Below are 27,891 nucleotides of genomic sequence, written 5' to 3' on the forward strand. Positions count from 1 at the left end.
CACAGACCACCGGTGCATAAGTTCAGGTTGGGCTGCCTCCCAAGATGTCAAAACTAGAAAATCACAAATTAAGCACAAAGAAGTATAAAAGTTATAATTCCCTAATGGCAAATTGGCATGCATCTATTAGAGTCCATCTAGACGATACAGAAAATAAAAATGACCACATCCATCTTCCTTTGATTTCATAGATTTCCATTAACCCTTTATTCTTGTCTACCACATCCTTGTTGAAATAGAGTAACGTAAGTCGCCACTGACCCAATAAATAAAAAGGAAAAAGAAAAAACAAAACCATCCATTTAACTTCTGCTTCGACTTCTTATCTTGGGATAACGTGAGGAAATAAAAAGATTATAAAATTAGACATCCTTTCTCTTTCAAATAGAGAACTCATTTTTACCATGCAGAAGTAACAGTTGCTGACCGCATAGTGATGTAAAAGGTCATAGGATATATGCATAAATTGGACCTTCAAATAATCATCGCCCACTGTTTAATGGAACTAGGTTGCCCAAACTATCACACTCAACTGCGTTTTGATTATGGTAACTTGAAGATGCATGAAGCAAACACTGGGTCTCCTCAAGATTACTTTCATCCCATGGATGTTTGTTCAGTCTCTTCAATCTCTCTAGCTCCATTGCCACCTCCTTCATTGTAGGCCTTTTATCCCCTTTCAATCTTAAACATCTTTTTGCAAGCTTAGTGATTTCTTGGAGTTGATCCGTACTAGCCTCTTGCACCACTCGAGCTTCCAAAATCTCATAAACATTCTCCTCTTTCATGGAAGTAGTGAAATAGGTAGCTAAATTTCTTTCTTGTTCAGGTCTGTCAAATGAAAGTACCTTTCTCCCAGTTAATAATTCCACAAGAACCACACCAAAACTGTAAACATCACTCTTATCTGTTAGTTGACTCGTTTGAAAGTATTCTGGGTCCAAATAGCCCAAGGTCCCTTGCACTAAGGTCGTAAATTGAGTTCGATCTAGTGGCACCAACCTTGATGCCCCAAAGTCTGAAACCTTTGCTGTATAATTATTATCTAATAGTATATTAGCAGTCTTGACATCTCTGTGAATAATTGGTGGAGAGGCTGCAGAATGCAAATAAGAAAGTGCTGTTGCAGTTTCAGTAGCTATTCTTAAGCGATCATCCCATGAAATGGAAGCTCTGTGTCCCTCGTCATGGATATGATGGAATAAGGTTCCATTTGTAACAAATTCATATACCAACAGAGGAACTTCAGTCTCCAGGCAGCAACCCAAGAGCTTTACTACATTTCTATGATTAATCTGAGAGAGAATAATCACCTCATTGATAAATTGCTCAATCTGACTTGCATCAATTACTTTGGACTTCTTAATGGCAACTACTCTATTATTAGGTAGAATTCCTTTGTATACTGTGCCATATCCTCCACGACCGAGTATCATACTCTCATCAAAGTTATCAGTTGCTTTTTTAAGCTCTTCTGTAGTAAATATTTTAGCAGATTCAATAGGGTTATCATGTAAGGAAAGTTGCTGCTTTAGTAAAACGCCCCCATTTTGTTGAAAAAATTCCTCTTTCAGTTTAGCAAGCCTTCTCTTCTGAAGTATCCAAAATATCCAAGAGCTACCAATAACTATGAACAATGCCCCTAAGCCAACACCTGCATGGCCATGAAAATTTTGATAATTAATTTACATACTATTTCATTATTTTGGCATCATGAATGCTGGAAAATGTGAATTTCATATTGTTGCCATTATGTTGTTCACCAAGTAATTGAAGAGTTCGATCATCGACCAAAAGGGTATAAATTCTTTCCTTCTCTTTCCTTAGAGAGAGAGAAAAAGAAGGAAGGAAAAAAATTCTTTCCTTACCTTTGAAAAAAAAAACAATGGAAATTTCTCTTTTATATAGGTTATTAATTGGATAAATGAAATCCAGACCATCAATTTAGATGGTACCTTCGTATTGTTGACCCTTGCGGCTACCTTATATCCCACCCCCAGTGGCCTGTCAAGATAAGCAATCTACGAGGTTATATGTTTCCGTAAGGGAGTAGGATAAGGATATCTGGCCCGATCCCGGGGGCTCTCATATGCAGGGCAACATAGGCTAAGAAAAGCGACTCAAGACTCCAAATTAAGGCCTCGTTTGGGTCATGGGAATAGGGGTCAGGAATCGGAATTGGAATAGCCCATTCCAATTCCAACTGTTTGGTTGGGCGGAATCGAAACCCCATTTCCATTCCTGTTGGAATGGTATTTCCCTATTTGAGGGAATGACCATTCTCTGCCTCTGATTTGGGAATGAAATCCCATTCCTACTGATTTTAATTCCCATTCTCATTCCTATTTGAACCAAATAGACTATGGGAATGGATCATTCCAGTTCTGATTCTAGAGAATTCTGATTCCAATTCCAACTACGAACCAAAGGGACTCTAAGTTCTTAACCGATGCTATATAGTCACCAAGTAGACTAGTAGTCTCACAACCCAAACCAGTTTAATAGGGCAGCTCACTCTCTGGCCCAAATAATTAAATTCTTGGACTCAGTATATGGAGTGGAGCAGGGCCCCAGCTTGTATTGAACAATATGTAAACTCCTTTTGTTAGTTTATAGCTTTACTTTACTTATCAAAAAAAAAAAAAAAACAAACAAACAAACGTAAACGTTCTATTTTGATGTACATAGGGGCGGAGCCAGGGAGGCCCAGGGGAGCCATGGCCGCCTGTGGTCCAAAAATCCCCCATTAGTAATACAATTTTCATGTAAATTTTTCCCCTCCCCCCTCTCCAACCAAATGGTTGGCTCCCTTATAGGCCCATTTATATTTATTCCTTCCTACCTTCCTAATCCACTTTAGGTTTTGGCCCACTTATGAAAATTCCATGGCTCCACCCTTGGATGTACAGTAATTAGAAGGCCAAACCAAAGCCTGGCCAAACCAACGGTTGAACTTGGCTTCTTAATCAGCCGGTCTCACACCTAAAACTGCAAAACCCCAGATTTTTTTTATAAACTTTCGGGATGGGCCTGGGCCTGTGCCAATCCTTTAGTTAGTAACTCTAGGATGGATCATTAGCTAGTTGTTGAATGTTAAGGGATCTTATCATCATCACCATTTGAGCTTTGTGACATATGGTATAAATCCTATCCAATTTTTCTATTTCGTAATGTTCAGTGCCATATCCATTATTTACTAGTTTCTCTTTAAATAGCCATATCCAATAACTATCAACCATTTGCTTTTCTACCACACTCATTTTTTTAGATATATTTCTTTTTGATTGTTCAATACTCTCATCCACTGAACAAAGTTGGCCTTACAACAATTCTATAGAATTTTCCTTCTATCTAAAGTGGTATTTTCCTATCACATAAGACCCTAGTTGCACATCTCCATTTTTCCTTCTAGCTAAAGTGGTATTTGCCTATCACATAAGACCTTAGATGCACATGTCCATTTTGTCCATCCTACTCTAATTCTATGACTTACATCCTTTTGAATCTATCCTTTGTTATCAATTATTGAGCCAAGGTGACAAAAACAGTCACATTGAATTAAGTCTAAGTCTTGTATCATAAATGTAGCTTTCTCTATACTCTTGTTATTGAATTTACATTGCATATATTCAATTTCAATCCTACTTATTTTGAAACCTCTTGTCTCTAATGTAATTGTTTATGAACCTAAGTTTACATTTGATCCTTCCTTAATTTCACCAGTTAATACCATATTATCAACGAACATAAGGCATCCCGACACCTCTTAAACATCATTAGAGAATGACCCCATACTAAGTACGTGGCTAGTATTCTGATATGTTGTACTCATATATTATGATAAATTTTATTTGACACCTATTTTCTATGTTGTAATTTAGGTTAATATTTTGTTTGATATTTTTTGATAAATAAATTTGTTATTAATTTAAGAGATTAAATCAAGTTTTATTTCTAAATAATAACCCACTTTATGAATCTTATATTATTTGAAATGAGTTTTCTTTTGTTTTTCATTTTAGTGGAGATAACTACCAGTAACTCTTTCTGAGAATGCAAATAACTAAGCTCATGCTTCTTTTTGAATGAATAGACACGTGTCTGAGGAAGGAAGCTTTTGATTGTAAGTGATCATAATAATTTGTTTTAATCTGTAGAGCTCTAGAGATGAAGCACAATGAAGCTATAGTGGTGGCATTCTATGATGGACTTCAAATTGCACGCCATATGCAATTTTTGAATATCATTCTTGAAGAAGATGCAACTTGCATATGACTTCCTTGATGCAACTTGCATAAGTTTGATTGCTCGTTAGTTCTGTGCCATGCCAAGCTAATTTCTTCATGCTATATATACATGGTCACCCTCTTCCTTCTTTTTCAAAACCTACAAATGTATCAGACTTACTAACCTAGAATGTTGAATGAAATTGCCTAGGGGCTCTCTTTTCAAAAGAAAATTTACCAACCATTTTATACCTAATCATACCATGTAATTTTGACCTATTTTTATCAATTTTTTTTCATCATTCCTGAAATTGAATTAATGCATATAGCCATATAGAAGAGCTGTTTAGTATTGTAATTTTTCCATTTACGCATTTTAGTTATTTCTGAAGATTGAAGAAACGTCGAGAGAGATTTTAAAAGAGGTAATTTGATTGGTTTGAGCTACTGTAAATTTATCTTGTTTAATTCTGAAAAGAAAGAAATTGAGCTACTGTAAATTTTATTACCTAAAGTCACTTGCAGCACGGGAAACTGTGTCACTGAGCAACCAGTTCCGTCTTTCCTTCCGTCCCCCTTCTTTCCATGTGGGCATGAGCAAGTGTATCCCCCAGGCGTATTAGTGCAGATCCCCTCGCAGGGATTATTATTTGGGTCCTCGCATTCATTTATATCTGCAATCCATTAATATATATAAAATACATCAAACTCAGAAGGGGTTTTACTCTATATACACTCATCCTGCTGAACAGAAGGGGTTTTAGTTATCTACCTTGGCATCCGTCTTCAAGATAAGGATTACCCTGGTAGCCTTTAGAACAGTTGCAAAGATAGCCAAGGCCGTTGGGGGAGTCAAAGCATTCATTGTTGTTGCCGCATGCATATTTGGAGTCAGTTGTAGAAGCATTTGGGCACCAATGATTCTCTATCGCCCAGTCGAGAACCATGGGGATCTGTCCTTTATATTTACCATAGAAATCATAGCCTGGAAGATCGGATACTGAGAAATTGTACCAGTTGGAGTCAACCAGGAATGCATAGCTGCAGTTACTGAAAGACCAGACATAGATGTGGTTGTAATAGCTGTAAAGCTGCAGGTCGAACCTCGTGAAACCCCTTGGGATGGAGGTCTGGCAGCAACCAATGCCTGAACATGACCCGTTAACCACGCTTCCTAAATCGTTACAGAGCATGGAACAGCCGCTTGTAAAGTTGCGGCCGGACGAGCCCATTATGTAGGCTTGAGTGTCGCATCCGATGGCTGTGAATCTGTTGTGGGTGGCGGAAAACGTATAAGGCCAATTCTTTAAATCCACCCAATAACTGAAACTGCTGGAGTTTTTACCCAAACTGTTGTAGCAGTCAAAACTCATGTAGTTGTTGATACGCAAATGCCCTAAGGATGATATTTCTAAGACTTCCAAGCTTCCTAAGAATAGTTTGGGAGGGTTGAAAGCGTAGTTGCAGGTCAGACTGTAGTGCTCGTCTCTGTAACAGTTTGGCTGATCCAAACCAAAGGGGTATAGAACAGTAATGTTGCCACACGTCTCGTTGCAACCGGGCTTCGCCATCGACGACACCTTTGATGGTGCCGCCATAGTTGGCCAAATCATCAGAAGGAACGACTGAAGCAATGCGACTAATAAACTCATTTTTACTAGCCTCAAACTCAATTGGCTTTGTTTGGATCGGACTACTTTGATAGGAAATATTTGTAGTCTAGCTAACAGCTAGCCTTCCTCTTTTATAAGCTTGAGAGGGATCGGTGTCAAGTCCTTTCAACCACCACATTGGCGCGCGCCTCTGGGCAGTACTGGCATTTTCAATTATCTGTATTGATTATTGAACTATTCGTATAACCTTACTTTGTTCTTAACTCATGCAAATTGCAGAAAAATTAAAGCGCAAAGCACATGGAACTCATTTGGATCAAATTAGACCATCCAATAGATATGTGCATGGGTCAACAATTTTAATAAGCGCCAGCTTCACCACATGTGATCTGGGTTCTGACAGGGGACCCTATTGACCGATTCGCAAGTTGAGCTGTCGACCTTCTACTCGTGAGGCAAGTTTGACTTTGAACCAGAGTGCCCAAGTCTATACCTTACCCATCTGTAGGGCCATTTCGATTTGGGAAGTCATTTGGGATGTGCCCATATCATAAATAGGTAGGTTTGCATGCAACTCAGGTACACAATTTAAAGATTTTCCACACCATCAAACCCATAAAATTTAAATTGGATGCTCATCTCTATCTCTCTCAAGTTGAACCTCTAAAATTAACAAGAGAAATTAATTTTCGATTCATATTATTACTTCAACAAGATGAGAGATAAGGCTGATGGTATTTCTCCTGAATATGTTGCCTGCAGCCCAGCAACCCAGTCTGTAATTGACCTTATCTGATGATGAATTGATCACAAAGTTCAAATCCCCGACGTATGTGAAATGACGACTCAAGTCCTTTATGGTTTACCAAATTAATTAGGAATTTGATGAAAGGTGATTTGACCCGATCTAGTAAGGGTGATACCTAGATACGATCCACTAGCAAAGCAACAACTCAGCAAGGAGAGATTAGTCAACAGGTCGGGAGCTCGGTGATCGGTCACTTTGGCACAAAGCTATCTCGGTATGTAGCAGGTCACCTCAGTGTCCCAATCAGTTCGTGACATAGGAGTCGAAGTGACATGTAATCGGCTCTAGACGACTCTGAACCTCATGAGATTACGCCGCACGACAGTAGGCCTTATCCTATCCCCATCCGGATTAGGCGTTAATGATAAGGATCGTAAACTAGCACGATACTCCCCAAATAAAACAGGAATAGACCTCATCCATCCAGGCCGAAGATCCCAGAACTATTCCGTGAGGTTCACGGCAGCTCTATATATAAAAGCAACAACCCCTCCAGGGCCCAGGTACACATATATCATCTGCACACTAGCACTCTAGCTCATTTCTAGCTCACAATCTACCGCAAGAATACTAACTTAAGCATCGGAGTGACTTCGCCAAGTTAGCTACACTAAAAATATTCTCTTAAACGAAGGGATTCGTGCTTGGATGGCAGCTCAGGATCAGCCTCATGAAAACCTTATATTCCCTGAGGAGGTTCTACCACGTGGAAACGCTCTTTAATGGAACTTTAGCTTTAGCTGGTCGTGACCAAGAAACCACCGGTTTCACTTGGTGGGCCGGGAATGCCGAACTTATCAATTTGTCCAATAAACTACTTGGGGCTCACGTCGCCCATGCCGGATTAATTGTATTCTGGGCCGGAGCAATGAACCTATTTGAAGTGGCTCATTTCGTACTAGAGAAATAAAAGGGAACTAGATTTCTTCGGAGTAATAAGACTATTCCAATTACGATACTCGTGGAGAAAAAATCGTAATAAATGCAAAGAAGGGGTATCCTTTACCCAGCAACGAAGAGTTTGAACCAAGATTTCTGAATGAATGGGGTAAGGTATTAGTAGATCTAACACATAATTTAAACGTGATAATTTTTCCTCTAAAAAAGAAAATATTGAATGAATTGATCATAAACCCCGAGTTCTCTGAGCTCACTGTTTTGCAAAACAACTTGCTCGTCGCATAGTGAAGCTCCAAGTTATCCTCTAGAAGGGAGCATCCAGTTCGTGCTCCATCAATTGGCGCTGTCTGTGGGAACCTGAATTAAAGGTCATCTTAATATCTCAATGGATTCCTCCAACAACACTGGGAAAGGTATTGACATGAACATCGCCAGGGGGCAAGATCAGCCATCAACTTTCCCTTAGGGTCCCACGGTGTGTATTGGTCAGTTTACCATCCCTCTCACAGTTTTGGGGTTCCCATCACTGTTTGTACCACAAACCACTCCGCAAGTGAGCCGCTCCCCCAGTTGGTCACCTCTTTTTCAGAACCAACTGTGATTTCCTCTAGGGTCAGGCATTGGCAATTCGACGACCTGGTGCAATGTGTCTGAACCATGCAGATGCAAATGCAACAAATCCAACAGTTCCAGCAGCATTTCCTTTATCAGTAGCAATTTCCTCCTCTGCACCCGAGCCACCAACCGGTCCTACCTCGTTATGTTGCTCAGCGTCAGAACGTCCGCCGATCTCCCCATCATGGTGAAGGGACATCACATGTACCGGAATTCCCCATAAACCAAACTCCACCACGAGGTGGAGCGGACAAAAAGCTCGCTTCCCCGGTTTCTCAAAGGGGGAACCCAGGTGGAGAGGCGTGAAGGCAACCAGCTTGACAGAGCTAACCAACTGCAATACTCGCAACCTAAGAACGACAAATCGCAAAGAGAAGAACATTGATCTGAAGCCCACAGCGCAGACTCAGGGCAAGTCCCTTCCGCGCCTCATCGAACTAGAGCAACCAGAGGAGCACATAGAGGAACGAGTTACCCCGATATAAGAAATAGTTCACATACCGGTTTAAGAGACCGATCCCGCCAAAACCCTTCAAATCAATGCACTAATCAGCAAGCCACTCCGAACTCAATTAGTAAGTTTTTTACTTAAAAATTTAGATATTTTTGCTTGGTCCACGACGGAGATGCCCCGAATTGACCATAAAGTAATAACTCACAAGTTTAATGTCGACCCTCTAGTTAGGTCAGTGAGACAAAGAAAATGCAACCTCGCCCTGGAACAATGGAGGGTAGTCGATGAGGAGGGCGGGAAGTTCCTCATAGCAGAATTCATCAGGGAAGTCCATTACCCGAGTTGGGTTGCCAACCCGGTGCTGGTGAAGAAGGCCAACGGCAAGTGGTGCATGTGCGTCGACTACACCGACCAAAACAAAACATGCCTGAAAGACTATTTACCACTGCCTAAGATTGACCATTTAGTAGATGCGACCTTGGGGCATGAGTTGCTGAGTTTTCTAGATGCCTACTCTGGTTACAACCATATTAGAATGGATCATGTTGACCAGGACAAGACCACATTTGTAATTGAGCTCGGGCTATACTTTTACAAGGTTATGCCCTTTGGATTGAAAAACACTGCGACAACATTCCAGCGCCTTGTAAATAAAGTTTTTGAGCCATTAATTGGCAATAAAATTGAGTGTTATGCTGATGACATGGTCGTGAAGACCCAACTTTTTAGCTCTCTATTAAGTGATTTGAATGATGTTTTTCAAATTCTAAGGAAGTATAACATGAAGTTGAACCCGAGCAAATGTGTCTTCGGAGTCACGTCGGGTAAATTTCTAGGTTACATAGTGAACCGACGCAGCATCGAAGCCAACCCGAAAAAATTTAGGCCATCTTAGATATGAAACCACCTCAAAAAATAAAAGAAGTCCAGAGACTGATCGGACGAGTAGCAGCCTTGAGTAGGTTCATGTCTAAGTTAGCAGGTCGGTGCCTGCCCTTTTTTAAGGCAATAAAAAGGAACAAGCACTTTGAATGGATTGAGTGTCACCCTCACACTAGCACTCTAGCTCATTTCCAGCTCCCCATCTACTGCAAAAATACTAACTTAAGAATCAAAATGACCTTGCCGGGTTAGCCACCCTGGGTTCTTTGAGCTCACTGTTTTGTAGAACAACTTGCTCATCACACAATAAAACTCCAAATCATTCTCCAAAAGGGAGCATCCAGTTCGTGCTCCATCAGAACTCTTTTGGCCATTTATAGAGATATAATATATATAATTATTAATTTTTAGCTACTATATACCAAATGTGGTATAATATTGTCTCGAGTTGTAGTTAAATCCAATAACTGTCATGATCCCGAAAACTTGCTTAGCAAGAGTCATAATAATCTTTGGGCTCATGGATCGATCACTTGAGTATAAAATAATAACAAGTAGTCATTAATAATCATCTCATTATATATTATGTGGAGGCATTTGCTTGGTATTAATACTGTACAAAAAATAATAAAACAACAAGAATAGAGTAAAGAGAAAACTAATTAATAGCAATCTCAATTGATATATAATCAATTGGAATTTTATTGTTTGATGAAGGGAGTACCAAAGCAATTGCTTAACTGCGCTAGACCAGAAGATAGAGTTCTCAATCATGAGAAATGTGATTGCAGCAACTTAACATAATAGATAGATCGAGTTAATTAATTTAACTTGGGTTCACAGGATTATATCTATCAGGGTTAACAAACTCCTGGGATAAACAAAATTGGATGGTTAAGTGCTCTGCCAAACAACTTTTCTGGCATAAGAGCTCTCAGCAGGAAGAAGCCCGGCCCTTTATCTCATGCTGATAATAGGAGATATGTACATTGTCTGATGAGTTTTTATTATTAGCACAACATGAAACAAAATCAACTATGAAACTATTAATTGGGATAGTTTCATATGATTTAATTTGCTAATTAATTACTTTGTAGCAAAATTTTTGAGGTAAAGTGCTTAAGAAAATTAAGAATAAATATAATTCTACAACATTTTTGATGGGTAAATATAATTCTATAACTGAGATGACAAAACATGTGTGAAAGGAAATAAAAGTGTAATTGTTATTCAAAAAAAAATGGAGTTAATTGCCTCATTTATTTCTTCTTTCTTTGTTAATTTTTCTACACAAATGGGTTATAGAATATGGAGCGGTCCTCCCAAATGTAGTTGGCATCTTTAATTGATTAGTCCATTTCACCCTTCTCATAAATTGAAATTATATGAAACAAAATTGAATGGGATTGGAACAAGCAAGACAAAAGAATGAAGCATTGTTTTGCATCATAAAACACGCTTATTGTTGAGAATGAATCAAATTAATTCGGGTGATCCATTACATCCCCTAATCCAAGTCAGTCCTATCTACTAATCTTGTGCCACAAGGCAGTGGCTACCTTTTAGCGTACAAGAAAATATAATCGTCATAGCATTAGTTTATATGCATATATAATGTCAAATTATATGGTGACTTCACAGGCCGCATGCAGATTTTTAAATTCCACTGTCCATTTATAAATATTTAAAATGTCAAATACCCCGATTTTATGCATCAATGTCTGCAATTCTGAGCTGGCACCTACTCCAATTATATTTTAGGCCTAAAAATTTTAATCCTGGGCTGAACTGTAGTTCTTCCAATACCACACCAGCATGATCTGATCTTATACCACAGATCTCACCATGAAACTGGGACCACCTTAAGAGTGAGACTCGCCATGTATAAAAGTACTTCTCAGAAAATGGCATTGCTTCCAAAACCATCTCCATTACCATCTTCTTAGGCTTAAAAAAACAAAAAAACGTGTCCCTTCCCTCTAATCAACCATAGGTTGCTTGTGCTTCTTCTAGTATTCGAATATGGATGCCAACAGTTTTGGTTGGTACAGTTTCAACGGCAACCTAAATCTGACCCGATTAAATGGAATGGGACTAGATTATCAAACTTAACCATCCTTGGCCCACGAAAAGTATACCCCTATTTGTGTAACTTGAGAATCAAGAATCTCAAAAAGATGGTTCTCCATTATTAACGAAATAAAATATGTTATTAAATTTCTTTCCTCTAATGGTCTGATGGAAGAAATTGGTTTCTTCCCTATTAAGAGCTCTACAAGAACTACCCCAAACCTATAGACATCACTCTTCTCTGTGAACTGGTTTGGTAGAAAGTACTCGGGGTCCAAATATCCAAATGTCCCCTGTACCTATGTGGTTAACTGAGTTTTATCAATTGCAACTGACATTGAAATCCTAAAATCTGAAACCTTAGCTCTATGTTTTCCATCCAAGAGTATGTTTGAAGAGTTGATATCTCTATGATAAATTGGTATATGGGAGCATGTGAATGTAAGTAGGCAATTGCATTTGCGATTATTCCAATTCTTAAACGATTGTTCCATGAAAAGGAGGAGCCTTTATTTTTATCATGCATATTGTCAGAAAAGTTTCCACCTGATATAAACTCATAAACTAGTAAAGGAATTTCTGCCTTTGAACAGCAACCTAACAATTTAACCACATTTCTATGATTGATCTGTGAAAGTATGGCAACTTCATTAATGAACTGCTCGAGCTGGCCCTCGTCCACTATTTTCGACTTTTTAACTGCTACAATATTTCTTCCATATGATAGCATCCCTTTGTATATTGTTCCTTGTCCTCCCTTACTAAGAATTTGATCCTCATTATAATAACTTGTTGCCTTTTCCAAATCTTCTACTATAAAAACTTTTAATTTCTAAAAACTGCTTTCGCTTGATGATATCTTGTTGTTGTAATAATAAACCACTTCTTCCGAAGAATCTTTTTATTTGTTTTCTCTTCAAAACATGATACAACCAATAAGTAGAAAGGAGCAATCCTATATCTAAACCCACACCTACACAACACATGAAAAGTTGATTAATCAAGAATTAGTTATAAGTTTCTACCAAATGGTAATGGTTATATAGCAAATTTACATATATTTATTAAACTTGCTGGAAAAAAAAAAAAAACTTTCATCATTAAAACATATGTCTGGACAGGTATGTCAAAATTGATTTGAGATCTAAATTACATAGAGTTCTTCCTTGAGGAAAAGCTTGAGTGGTGCCAGAAGTCTCTACATTCTCCTAGTATGGGGTAGCTAGGAGCCTAGGACCTAGCAAAGGATTTCAATGAAATTAACCTCAAATTTCTAGCATAATACATGATGAGGTTTTTATTTTTCTTTCTTTTTTTTTGGTGTATTACATGATGAGAAATTTAATTAGAGAGTTGAATTTTATGAAAGGTCTAACATAATCTATCCATGCATGGATGAGATTTATATTGGGAATCTGAAGGACCCATTTAAGAAAGCTAGGTGTATGTGCATGTATTGATGTATAAGCATGTGTCCTTTTAAATTTAACTGGAGTTTGATGGGATAAGGGAAAAGTAACATATAGTTGAAGCTTATACGAGCAAGATATTCAGAGTTAATCAGAACTAATAAAAGTTTGGCTACTACGAGGATAGTATTTTAAGAGACTCTGAGGGGGTGTTTTTTTGAGAAAGTTGGTCAATGGGATTTTGGTTCCCATTGACCAAGAATCTCATGTTCTTTTTTCAGTTTTATGTAAGGTATCACTTACCTAGGAAAGTGATACCCATATGATACCCATATCCTAGGTGGGTAAATAATTTTCCCACATAGGGGTAAAGTTGTCAATACATGAATAGGACAAAAATGCTCCTTTTAATAATGGATTTCTATGGCATTACCTTATTTATCTGAGAAATAAAAGAGCATGGGTAAATACACTTATCCGGGTAAGTGTTTCCCAGGAAAAACTTACTCTAATAATTGCATTTACCCGAGTAAGTAACTTACGAAAAAGCGAATGAACCTAAATACTCAAATTAATCTCCGAATATTAATTAAGATAGTACTTTAAGCTAAATATGGATATTATTACCTATAGAGACTTGTATTAGCCGTAGTTTGGCCTCTGAAATGACCAGAGGGATGCAAGGACGTTCATATTTTCTTCCACTTCCATTAATTCCAGGTGAATTGATCACCCAACCGATGGCTGGGAATCTGTTTCTCTTGATTTGTTCATCCATTAAATAACACTTTCATGAATTTCTAGGATGCCCAAATCTTAAGGCAGAGAGCTTGCTTTAATATATGGAAACTCAAAACAAAGACCATCTGAACCCCAATCCACAACACCGTAGAATGTCCGAAAGTTTGCAAATTTTGAACATAGAAACTAGTAAGGATGTCAATGGACCGGTTTTGGATTGGACCCCGTCCGGTCCAAAATCGATTTGGACGGATTGGACAGACCAACCATATATATTGGATTGGACCAATCCGGTCCAAAATATTTTTTAGATTGGATTGGACCTGGTCCATTCTTAATAAATTTATATTAGATTGGGTTGGATTAAGCCAAATCTGATCCATTGATATAAGATAAGAATATAGGTGTCAATGGATCAGGTTTGAGTTGAAACCAATCTAATTCAAAATGAATTTAAACAGATTTGATGGTCTAGACATTAAATTGGATCGGTCCAAAATGGTCCAAAATATTCATTGGACTGAATTGAACCTGATCCATTTATAATGGGCTCACATTGAATTGGATCGGATTGGACCAAATCCAATCCAATTGACACCCCTAGAAACCAGTACGGCTGCCGCATCCCTCTTGTCTTATAGAAACAAAATCTTTAGTAAACAATATATTCTTATAATACAAATCCAATTTCTTAAGCCCCTTACGCTTTTGGGCTGAAGTGGTTAGGAATCGATGTTCTATTTAAAATCCATTGTACATGGTCATTCCCAATGTCTGAATCATTCACATGTAAAAGCCAACAATGTTTAAATTAAAGACCCACAAGACCTTTGGAAATTATCTACAACACCATAGAGTGGTTATTGAGGTCAAGAGGTAAACATAGGTTAAGCCTCTGCAACATAGGAACTTTTCCTAGCTGACGAAGAAGAAGAGCTAGGGTTTTTTCTTAATAGGTTTTTCCCTCTTTGATGTAGGCACTCATGGCAAACTAGTAGCATGCCCACGCGTGGCAGAGGGCGGCACACACCGCGGACCCAATAGGGACGTCGTGCGGAGCAGAAGCCAGTGTGCAATGCGGGCCCAATGGTATGGCCACACACACACAAGGCCGGACTGCATTCTGGTCGTTCGTGCACACCTACATCCAAGCAGTCTCAAGTATAAATAGGGGGTGACCCCCCCTAAGGTGAGGGATCCAGACACTGCTACTTGGAGCTCAATTACTTCCACTGTAACCTCGTCTAAGTTATCCTAACTCAGGCCTCGTCCACCTCCCATCACACTCTCGCTAACTTGACCGTCGAAATCTCCACCTCGGATTAGCATTCGGGGCCTCTAACGTGCTCTCTTCCTCTGCAAGACTGACCTACAAGCCCTCAACCACACCAGAGCTCAGACTTATCAGCCAGCCCTCATCTTGGAAGCATAATTACCCTGTTGCCCTTGGCCCATGTGAGATCTCAATAAGTTCGCGCATGCCTAACGTATAAAAACTTGAATGAAAATGCACCTCATCATACACGAAAAGCGAGTGTAGGAGATCCGAGCTCGCAAAAAGGATATAAGTCCTTAAAATAAGGAATGCCAAATGCTCACATTGATATTCATAGAGAGATGTTCCCAATACACAATAGAATGTATTGTGAAGTATAAGGCGGGCTCTCTGAGGAACAAAAGATACCTTGGTGTTGGCAAAAATATTAAAAAGAAGTTTCTTCAAATAGATGAGTCTCATACAAAAATTTATTTGATGCATGGTATTAACCAAATATCTCTATTCGAAAAGTGCTTATATAACATTGAACTGACGTTGTTTTTCACATAAACAGCAACTTAACCAAATAATATCTACATTATACGTAAAATGGGACAAAGGCTATGATTTCACAGTTTTAACCAAGAGCAAACCACTTTTGATAGTTGTGAGTATATTTATCAAGTGCTCATTGAATGTGCTTACCATATTGTGCCTACAAGATCTAGCTGAAACTCCTCCCCAATGATCTCCGGTCCATGGGTGAGAAGGTGTTCCAATATGATCATACTCCAATTTTTTTCTATCAAATCTCGACAACCTGAACCACACTAAGTGATGGAAAAATAAGGATTTGGATATTATGGATTAAGGGGGCAAATCCCATAAATTGAATTACAAAAGAAGAAACCAAAAAGCCATTTTTATTTGGATAAATTGTTGAAACCTCCTTTAAAGTTTGGTAATTACAATCATCTCTCCTAAACTTTTTTATATAGTTATTAGTAGACCCTCTTATTAGAATCTTCTAACAAGAGATACAAAATGTCCAAAGTATTCATGCAATTATAATTAAGATTAGTTTTAATTATCAATCACTAAGTGATTGATATGATTATAAATATGGAAAATAAATCAATTTAAGAAAAAGGATTAAAAAGATTTAAAATATAATTAATATGAAGAAAATTTTGAAAAATAAACATTTTAATCAATTGTATGGATATTTTTTACATTTTAATGCCTATCTTAGAGCCTTAGAGGATACTTCAAGGAAAGGATCTACGGCTCGGGATCTACTTGCCACTGTGTAAAGAAACGATAGCAATTACTGAACTTTAGGAAAATTTTCAGCAACAGTCCGAAACCGGATTCAGTCAGTGCAAGGCTCATTGGAACAATCTTTATAGCCTTGCATTGAGAATATCTCCGCTGTTCGAACGGGTCTTGCACTGTCCGAAATCTCAGAAACTTCACGGAAGCTATTGGTAATTTGCTTACCTTTCATTTATCCCCGGCGGGGATCGAAGTCGGCGACGGCGAATATGATCACCGACTCGAACCCGATTTTTTTAAGGCGCCCCGAACCCGATTCTGGAGAACTCATTCCTCACTTCCTCCGTTCTTCGTATTTGTTTTCATCTTTTCGTATATAATATAACCGACCATAAACCCCATCGAAATATATGCGAAAACCAGAAAATTAGGGTTTCTCGAGCTCTATCTTGGCTTGGACCTCTGAGACCATACACAATGATCTACGACGTGAACTCCCCTCTTTTCAGATCCTTCCTCAGCCAAAAGGGCGGGGCCTCTGACAAGAGGTATTTTTACACACACACTCTCTCACTCTCGTCCGTTATAATGTTAGCTGGACCTTTCTATCTTTATTTTGCTTTCTTTTTACTCTGTAATGTGATATAGAGACTGTTCTAATGTTTGGTTCTGAAAGTTTGCATTTGGTTTTCTTTATTCGACCTTATCAACAAGTTCAAGTTCAAATGTGCTTTTTAGGAGAAAGAGCGAATAAACCACCTCCTGAACGACCTAATTTGAGCTTCGATTCCCAAAAATAGTTCAGTTCTTGTAAATTAGTTGTTTTGTTTCTGTTTATTTTGGTTTTCTGTTTCAACCTTGATTTGATGAGTTTATCATGGAGTGAGCAAAAGAATGAATTTTCTTACTGTGCCATGAGTAAAAAAGAAATTCTTCTTACTGGTGTCTGAAACAGTGGTTGGAGCCTTGGAGGGTTTGTTTGTCTAAAAACTCTGGAGAGAGAGAGAGAGAGAGAGAGGAGAGATAGCGCTAATTAAACCATTTGAAAGTTTAATTTGTACTTGTTATGCACATCTTACATTATGTCAAATAATAGCCTTTGATGGGATCATTTATGGGTGGACTAATTAAAGAGATAATGAATCTCTCTTGAACAAGCATAATATTTGATGCACCAGGTTATTGCAATACATTTCACTACTGTTTATGTCTCCTAATACACTTGGTGGTTTCTAACTTCTTTTCTTCTTTTCATATCCTCCTTTTCAATGAATAAAGTAAACACTTAATGAAATATGAAGAGGGTTAAATGTAATGACTGAATGATTGAAGATAGAAAATAAGAGAGAAACAGAACGTTGAGGTTAAGTTCTTAAGAAATTTCACAAAGCTTCTGAAGAATTTTCCTACAACTTTCTGTTTGACTGTCTCTCTTATATCTGTCAAACCAAATATAGCTCAAGTGAAGGTTTAATTTCATTTCCCCATACATTAGTGGAATTGAGATAAATAAATGAGATAGGTCATTGTTAAAGACCGGACCATGTCAACTCAATTAAATGGACCACAACAAACTGCAATTATTAACAGTTTATGGTCACATGCACATTTAAAATAAGTGATAAGGGATGAACCCGGAGTACGGAACCAGACATTTTTTTTCTCTTAAGCTTGCGTTTGGAAATCAATAAGTGTGAATATAAATATATAGACCGTAAAATGGTTCATATAAATTGTAAAGTTGAATTAGTTTTGTACCGATAAATTTATTTTCTTACCAAACAGATTTTTAGTTGTAATGGATGTAAACATGAATTTCAATAAAATATATACTTTTTTCTATCAAAAGTCCACTTGAATATAAATTTATTGATGTATTTTTACATCTTAGTACCAATATAAATATGCATTATTCTGTCATTTGTCAATACATAAATGTCATGTTGCCAAACACAAGCAAAAGTGAATCAAAGTGTATATTTACATTGTTTCCAAACACAGCCTAAATATTCATCATGCCAATTTTCCTCTTGCATATTATAAAACATACCATCTCAAAGAAGTGGCTACTCTAGGGTTCAACTTTCGTCGAATTGGATTAGGAATATATTAATGGGCCCAAACCCTAATCCAATGCCCATGTAGTTGAAATTCTTTGAGTTAGACAACTCAACTTGCAGCCTTATCTACTTGGCAGTTGGACATTTTTGTATTATTACAAACATGGAATAAATTAGTATAAATGTATAAACTATGCATATGTACAAATAGGTATTAACAATACATCTATTATATATGATAATTTAGATATAACTGTGGTATACGAGGTGAAAATAACTCATGAAATTATAAGCCATGGACTTGATGAGGTCGATAAGGTTGTAAGAAAAACCACCAAAAAAGAGAAATTAAAAAAAAAAATATATCCTAAAGAGAGGAGTTCAAACAAAGAACACCTAAAATTTGATCTAGTTTAAATTCCATCTTTAAAATCCATTTGAAAGTAATTAATAACATTAAACTAAAAATTTCTATTGACAAATTCTATACATAGCACAGGTCCTGTGCATTTGGATTTTTTAAACCCTAATAAGTAATATATAAATAACTTAACAAAAGCAATTAAGTGTAACATGGTGACCGCCACAAGAGGTTAACATAAACAATCTAATGGGTTGTCATATGTTGCAGCTTAATGGGGGTTACGCGTGTAACAAGTTTTTTTTTTTTTTTTTTTTTAACCCCAAACTTTAATCCAGGTGGAGGGCGACCACCTTAAACCATTCTCAAAAGAAAAATTTGTAATAACAGGGGAGGACTTAGTCCGCCTTGCTCCATTACCCAAACATATATAGCTCTCTCTCACCATCTCAGGCCGACCAAAAAAAAGCCAAGCACAACCTAATTAATTCTAAGGATAGGAGAACGCAAATTATCTTCGTGAATAAGACGAGCTAAATGTCTAGGAATTTGGGAATTGTCATTGATCACTTTAAGCATGCATCTTTCATCAACTCCTTTGTTAGTTAGGAGATCAGCACAACGATTTCCTTCTCGTAAAATATGGGTCTACCTAATATTCATTCTTTGCACTAAATTCTTAATCCTGCGCAAGATGTAAACAGAGTTTCAAGGATAATTCGATCTACCCATTAGAATGTCAATAATAATCATGTTATCACCTTCAACCTCAATCTCTTTATAGCCTCTTTGCAAACAATGGCTTAGACCATCATACAAAGCTAAAAATTCTATTTGAGTAGAGGTAGACTGACAATAGTAACAGTGAAAAGCAAATATGAGAGTTCCAAACGAGTTTCTAGGTAAACCCCCACCTCCTCCTTCACTAGGATTGCCGCGACAAGCCCCATCCACATTCATCTTGTAAGCAAAATTACTTGCAAATTTCCAGCTAACCCATCTGTATTTGTTCTGTTTTGAAGCTTTCAAAGGAATGTTTAGCACTTGAAGTGTAAGAGGGTCATTATCCATAGTTGTTGATACGCAAATGCCCTAAGGATGATATTTCTAAGACTTCCAAGCTTCCTAAGAATAGTTTGGGAGGGTTGAAAGCGTAGTTCCAGGTCAGACTGTAGTGCTCGTCTCTGTAACAGTTTGGCTGATCCAAACCAAAGGGGTATAGAACAGTAATGTTGCCACACGTCTCGTTGCAACCGGGCTTCGCCATCGACGACACCTTTGATGGTGCCGCCATAGTTGGCCATATCATCAGAAGGAACGACTGAAGCAATGCGACTAATAAACTCATTATGTCAAATAATAGCCTTTGATGGGATCATTTATGGGTGGACTAATTAAAGAGATCATGAATCTCTCTTGAACAAGCATAATATTTATTGCACCAGGTTATTGCAATATATTTCACTACTGTTTATGTCTCCTAATACACTTGGTGGTTTCTAACTTCTTTTCTTCTTTTCATATCCTCCTTTTCAATGAATAAAGTAAACACTTAATGAAATATGAAGAGGGTTAAATGTAATGACTGAATGATTGAAGATAGAAAATAAGAGAGAAACAGAACGTTGACGTTAAGTTCTTAAGAAATTTCACAAAGCTTCTGAAGAATTTTCCTACAACTTTCTGTTTGACTGTCTCTCTTATATCTGCAAACCAAATATAGCTCAAGTGAAGGTTTAATTTCATTTCCCCATACATTAGTGGAATTGAGATAAATAAATGAATTTGTGCTGTACATTTCAACATAAATAAATAAATAAATAAATCGCTATATATGATTAGGGATGGGGTGCCCATACATTAGCCAAATTTGCTCTTCACGTGGTTATTATTGATGTCCTTCAATCATTTCTTAATATTTTCTATAAGTAATAAGGATGAAGAACCCTTAACTTCATACATATGTTTACATCTTTCTTTCCACATGGTCCAAAGGATTATAAATGGAGTGATGCAAATAACTTGATTCATTTGAGTATCTTTTTCACAAACATTCCACCAATGAAGAACTCAATCCACTACATGTAGAGTAGGATAGATGGGAATGTTAAAGAGGTTACTAAAATAAGACCAAATTTTAGAAGCCAAATGATTCCACCCCATGATTACCACAACAACACTTGGAAGCCAAATTAACACCTCTACCATGCATAAATCTCCACATAAAAGTATTGGGAGATTAACTTTCCAAATATATTTAAACTAGTAGATGTGCTGCCCATGATTCCTAATGATATTCCAAGCAGATGTTGTAGTGAAAGAGCCACTTTGATTAAATTTCCAAACTAACCTATCATCTTCACTGCTTAAACAACAATTTGAGTCTATAGCTCTCGTTTGAATGGCATGAGGAATAGTTCCAATGTCATGAAAAGACCATACTCCCTCTTGGTTCAAAACCTTATTTAAAGTAAAATCCACAACTTCAACTTCACTTTCATCAATTTGACAAATCAAAGGCCCGAAACCTAACCAGTCTATTGCTTATAATCACCGAACTTTCCACGAAATTCATTTTTAAATACGAGATCTTAGCAGTATATTCAGGTCGCGTCGAGTCAACCCTTTAATGCATGGCTGTGCAGTGGAGACTTTTTATGCTTCAATTTAGCGTGGGAAGCCATTTTTTTATAGATAAGGAAGTACGTACCAATTAAGACAATTTTGGAAAAGCCAAAAAAGTCATCTCGCTAATGTTAGAAAATCATAAACTCGTCTCTGAGACTAATTAAGCGAGTTCAAGTCACCCAGCCATGAATTAGGAACATCTCCCCCTGTATAATATTATGCAGCGACATTTTCAGTCCATTTTCTAATGAAATGCTAACAAAAATGTTCATTTGCTAAACTACCTAAGGCTCAGTTTGGAAAAAGTACAAAATAATACAAGCCCGTATTGATCTACTATTGTTTTTAATTAATTGTATAGAATCAGAAAAAAAATCATAAATATGATTCAATTATATACGAAACAATCTGTTCGCTTGATTTGCATCAATTCCGAGCTAGCATTCACCCCAACTGTACTTCGTGCCTAAAAATTTTGACCCTGGGCTGAACCGTCATTCTTCCAAGAATATTTTCATCAAATAGTTGTCAAAAAACTTTCTAATTACTCATCGAACATGCTTACAACGTTGTGGTTACTTGATTTGAACTGCTACCAAATTAATGAAAGAAGGTAATTTACTTTTAACATTTTATGCATTATATGTAAATAATTGTCACAATTGGAAAATCATTTTATTTTATCAAAGTAGCTCTACTGTTTAACGGTGATCACTTTATTTGCCAATGAAGTTGCAACGTAGTTCAGCCATGGTTTTAAAAAATGACCCGGAAACGGAAACATTCTGGCTGCCGATTTCTGAATTGACGATTCGACCATCTGGTTCGAATGGACAGCCCATTCAGACAACAAAAACTTAAAAAAACAAAAAAGAATAATTAAAAATAAAAACAGCCAAAAACCATTGAATGGGTAGACGGGCAGATGATTTGATTGCCCAGATCAATGGGTCATTGATCAATTCAATGGTTTTCTTCCAGAAACTGGGTTTGAAATAAAATAGAACCAATTGCTTGGATGATTCCCAGGCCAAATGGTTTGACCGTCCAAATCAACGGCGGTTCTAAAACCATGAGTTCAGCAGTAACTCTACTGTTTTGACTAAGCTATTTGAAAAAGAAAAAAAAAATCTACGATATCAGATAGATTTGGTACCGGAAAAGCTTTGACCAATCAAAGTATCATTGTAAATTTTGATTAATACCACCTGATTGACCACCTCATTTGTGATATTAACTGATTGTAAATTTTTCGAATATATCTTATTTTGTTTGATTGCAGAACAAATGCAATAAAATAAGACCTGAAATGGAATAAGGAAAAGCCAAAACAATATGAAACCAGAATTTACCTTCTTTTCATTTATAGTCCCATGCATTTGTAATTTGCATCACATCCAACAAGGACGAGTGTTACTGGGTTGGGTCGTTCTACTATAGATAAATAGGCCTTCTTTTTGTTGGACTGGGCCCGTATCTAAATCTCTTTTGCCATCTCCTCTTTTTAGAGATTTAGAGATTTTTAGACTACATTCCATCTTAAAATTCAGATTTAATGTATAGACCTACAACAATTCGAAAGTATGAATACCTCCACCTATAACACCCATACCCCTCCGTAAATTGACATTACTTCCGAGCTGATACTACCTCCAACTGTACGGTGAAGGTAGAGTAAAAACCCTTTTTTAAATAAATTTTTATTTACTTATCAAATCCCAAATTTTCATATAAGTTTGGGTTATCTATTTTTTTCGTATATTCTATCAAACCGAATGCAGCCTTAAGCTGAAATGGTGTATTAACCATATAAGAAAGTCTAGTGTATTCAACTTTTTTTTTTCTTGAAATTAAGATTTAGAAGTAAGCATAGGGCACATGTGCAGTTTGTAATTAATACTTTTCTCTTTTAATTTCACCTAATATTAACGTATCCTCACTCTCATAACCATATGCAGAATTAGTACAAACATTGTTTACATCGGTCCGTGCATTATCCGGGTCCCTTCTCGTTAAATGGCTAATAAAGACTGAAAATCAAAGGTCTGTTTTTATATCCATATATGCGTTAACCAGTAACTAACTACTGTGATGCACGAGAAGATATATTATTGAAAAGGGCCAAAGGAAAAAACGACGAAACTCTCTAGTGTCGTGCCCACTGGGCGTCAATTTATAGTTTTGTAAGAAACTTCTCATGTGGAGCCGATCATCGTTAGTTAGGCTGTGTTTGGCTTGAAAGAAACTAGCTAATGTCCTGTCCATTCCCTTCCCTACCTTTTCTTTCAACCCAAAGATAGCTGTAAAGTTTGCTGGCGTATTTTCTGTAGAATTATATGGAAAAAATCAATAACAAAAGCAGTTAACTAGAAAAAAAAAGTCATAAGATTTGATGAAAGAGATTAGGAAATCAACAATCTATATAGCTGATGCCTTAATATTATTTCATTAAATTGAAAGTTGTTCATGTAACACTACCTCCAACTATAATTGTACATTCATTTGTTGCCAATGAACAGCAAAGCAAATTTATTGAGCACAGATTAAATAATATGAAGATGATAATAATTTATTTAAGAGCTAGGGAAATTTATTTTGTTGGAAATCAAACGCAACTAATTAAGAAGCATTACAAATAGCAGAAGATTTAGTTGAAGAAGTAAATTAAATGATCATCGCCCACTATCCAATGGTATGACAACTTGATCCCTTAAACTATCATAGCCAATATTATTGCTGTTATGAAAACTTGATGTCTCCCCAAGTAAGCACTCTGTTTCTTCACGAGTTTGTTCTACCCATGGGTGTTTGCTCGACCTCCTTAACCCCTCTAACTCCATAGCTACTTCTTTCATTGTCGGTCTTTCCTCTCCCTTCACACTTAGGCATCTCTTAGCAAGCTGAGTGACTTCTTGGAGTTGATCCTTGCTGCATTCATTTAGTACCCTCTCCTCCAAAATTTCTGAAACGTTGTCTTCTTTCATTGAAGTTATGAAATGGGTTGCCAAGTTTCTCTCTTTTTCAGGTCTTTCAAATTCTAGTGCTTTTCTTCCAGTCAATAGTTCTACCAGAACTATGCCAAAGCTATAAACATCACTTTTTTCTGTTAATTGACTTGTATGAAAATATTCAGGATCCAAGTAACCCAGTGTCCCTTGAACTAATGTAGTAAACTGAGTTTGATCTAATGGAACCAATCTTGAAGCCCCAAAGTCTGACACTTTTGCCATATAATTTTCATCCAAGAGTATATTAGGAGACTTAATATCTCTATGAATGATTGGAGGAGAGGCTGCAGAGTGTAAATAGTCAAGTGCTATTGCTGTTTCCGTGGCTATCCTTAGACGATTTTCCCACGAAATTGAAGATTCGTGTCCCTCATCATGAATATGGTGGAATAAGGTTCCATTAGGAATAAACTCATATACTAATAGTGGAACTTCAGTCTCTAAGCAACAACCCAAGAGTTTCACAACATTCTTATGATTGATTTGAGAGAGAATAACCACCTCATTAATAAATTGTTCAACCTGTCCTTCGTCAACTACTCTGGACTTCTTAATAGCAACCATCCTGTTGTCAGGTAAAATTCCTTTGTATACTGTACCATAGCCACCACGACCAAGGATTCGACTCTCCTCATAATTGTCAGTTGCCTTTTCAAGCTCTTCCGCAGTAAAGATTTTTGCAGCCTCTACATTGGTATCATGCGAAGAGAGTTGTTGCTTCAGCAAAAGACCTCCATTTTGCTTAAAAAATTTCTCTCTAAGCTTGATTATCTCTCTCTTTTGATATCCCCAATATATCCAAGAGCCCCCAATAAGTAGGAACAAAATGCCTGAGCCAGTACCTACATTAACACATGACCAATCACAAGTCATAAAAGATCCGAACCGGATTTATGCTCATTAGCTATACTCTCTACCCACACTCTATCCGCCTTGAATTGCTGCCAAACTTGTATTGAGATGTGCAGCTGCAGTATACTGTGGGTAGGGGGTAGGTAGAGAAAGTGAATAGGAACTAAAAGATCCTATCAAAATATGTAAGGAAATATATTTTATATTGATAGATTTCCAAAGAAATTTAGTTTATGCATATAAAAAATCGAATTGCCTTAAAAGCACTTAAATTAACAAATGTTTTTGAGCCACATATGTTTTTGTTCATGTGGCAAAAAGTAAATAAACAAACAGACAAACAAAATCTTAATTAACAATGCGAACACTCCGTGTTAGCCACATGACAACCAATATTTAATTCTATCTATCAAAATGTGTCATGCATAGATCGGGGTTTTAGGCTGCTTGGCATTAAGGACTTATTAGTTAAAATGCCCTTATGAACTTTTAATTGTGAAAATGAAATAAGACAATGCCAATGCCAAATGCAGCCTTAGTCTTCTATAGTACCAGTTATTAAACCCATGCTACAAAGAAACTATCCTTTTATATTTTATTTGAGAAGCACCATCAAATCAGTGGTATATAAGACCCTGTTTGGTTCACGGGAATAGGGGTTTGTAATTGGAATAGGAATGGGTTATTCCGATTCCAATTGTTTGGTTGGAAGAAATCAGAATTTCATTCTCATTTCTGTTGGAATGACATTCCTCCATTCCAGGGAATGATCATTCCCTACCACTCCCTTGGGAATGAAATCTGATTCCTATCCCTGTCTCAACCAAACAGATTATGAAAATAGACCATTCCGATTCTGATTCTAAAGAATTACGATTCCAATTTTGATTCCAACTCTGACTACAAACCAAACTGATCTAAATTTTTTATTTGATTTGTGCTAGGTTTTATTATTTTAGTTATGCCTAACAAAATGATTCTTAGGAATGACAACAGGGCAGGGATCATATTCCATGTCCCCGACCCCAATTCTGAAATTAACCCTCATACTCATCCCCGATCCCAGTCGGAGATAAAATTTGTCCTCCATCCTCAATCCCTAGCGGGGATGGATCCCGGCGGGGACCTGAATCCCTGAATATTTTTTAGATAACAATATTTTCTAAAAAACAAATTTACTTAAAATAAATAAAAATTTAAATTATAAATAAGATTTTAAATATTTTTGGTGTCGGCGACTATTTATATTAAAATAACTTGAGGCATTAATAGAGTTACTGTGGGCTTTGTTAATTACGTACCTATGGTTAGTTGTAGAATCAGATATTGCTTCAGTGGATGCATCGGTACGATGCAAGTCGTCCTTCCGTCTCCCTCCAAACCAAGTGGGCAGGAGCAGTTGTAACTCCCAGGCGTATTTGTGCAAATCCCTTTACAGTCGTTACTAGCTCCATCGTTGCACTCATCTATATCTGCATCTCATTAATTATCCAAATTGACTCAGTTAGCTAAACTCTGAAGTACAAGAAGTATATTTACTCTTATGTGCCGATCGAGTAGTGAAGAGGAAGGAGATTATGTACGTACCTTTGCATCCGTCTTGGAGATAAGGATTGCCATGGTAACCTGGGGAACATTTACAAAGATATCCGAGACCGTTGGGGGAGTTATAGCATTCGCTGTTATTGCCACATGCATATGATGGGTCGTTTCTTGAAACATTCTCACACGTATAGTTTTCTATTGCCCAGTCAAGGATGACTGGAACCATTTCTTCATTTCTATAGAAAAACTCCTTATAGCCCAAGAGATCGGGTACTGAGAAGTTGTACCAGTCAGAGTCAACCAAAAAAGCGTAGCTGCATGGATTGAAATCCCAGACTTGGGTGTGGTTTTTGAAGCTATAAATCTCCACCTCGAACCTTTTAAACCCCTTGGGGATGGAAGTTTGGCAACAGCCGATGCCTGAACATGACCCATTAATCGGGCTCTGTTGGTCGCTACAAACCATGGAACATCCGCTTGTGAAGTTGCGCCCCTTGGAACCATCTATGTAAGCATATGTGTCGCAGCCGATAACAGTGAATCTGTTGCGGGTGTCGGAAAAACTATAGGGTCTTATCTTCAGATCGAGCGACGGGAGTGACCAGTACGATTTCGTCGAAGTATTGTAGCAACGATAACCTATATAGGTTTTGACGCGCAAACTGCCTGATGATGAGATTTCTAAAACTTCAACGTTTCCATTCGTCCCTAAGAACAGCTTCGGAGGGTTGAAACTGTGGTTGCAGGTTACTTCATACAAAGATCTGTAGCAATTTTGGTCATCAACCATCCCGAACGGGTAGGGAACGGTGACGTTCCCACAATTCTCCTGGCACCCTGGCTTTGCCATTGATTCAGTTGGCGATGCATATATTGCCGTTGGCACAAGGATTTGAAGAAGCAGCAGCATGTTAATAAGAACCATAGTAGTAAGCCTCAGGTTGATTTGCTGATCATTCCCTTCCTTATTAATAAGTGAGAAACTTACTGCTAACGCTGGCGGTTTAATTTTCTTTCACTCTCGTGAATTTGTGTTGATTTACCTTATATTAACAGGACATGACAAATAGTAGAAATGTGAATAAACTCAGACAGGAATAAAACTATAAAAGTCAAGTCAACGGGAGGTATGGGGACCCATTGACAGGTTGACAGTTTCAAAGCGATTCTTACCAAACATTCAGAA

At 37.3% G+C, this 27,891-nt stretch overlaps 1 protein-coding gene across 1 annotated transcript; it reads right to left on the reverse strand.

Moving 5' to 3' along the window:
- Positions 1 to 231: 231 nt before the first annotated feature.
- On the reverse strand, positions 232 to 27,633 carry LOC104608918 (uncharacterized). The gene is made up of 7 exons (XM_088892217.1): positions 26,748 to 27,633; positions 26,462 to 26,632; positions 23,984 to 25,150; positions 23,578 to 23,624; positions 4,999 to 5,728; positions 4,736 to 4,900; positions 232 to 1,654 (listed from the first exon to the last, which is right to left on the reverse strand). Exons 1-7 carry the CDS (start codon positions 27,628 to 27,630, stop codon positions 483 to 485), a joined length of 4,335 nt encoding a protein of 1,444 aa, XP_088748343.1. The 5' UTR covers positions 27,631 to 27,633; the 3' UTR covers positions 232 to 482.
- Positions 27,634 to 27,891: the final 258 nt, after the last annotated feature.

The sequence above is a fragment of the Nelumbo nucifera genome, chromosome 7 (genome assembly GCF_055504915.1).
Source record: "Nelumbo nucifera cultivar China Antique chromosome 7, China Antique-T2T, whole genome shotgun sequence".
In the NCBI taxonomy this organism is placed as follows: Eukaryota; Viridiplantae; Streptophyta; class Magnoliopsida; order Proteales; family Nelumbonaceae; genus Nelumbo; species Nelumbo nucifera.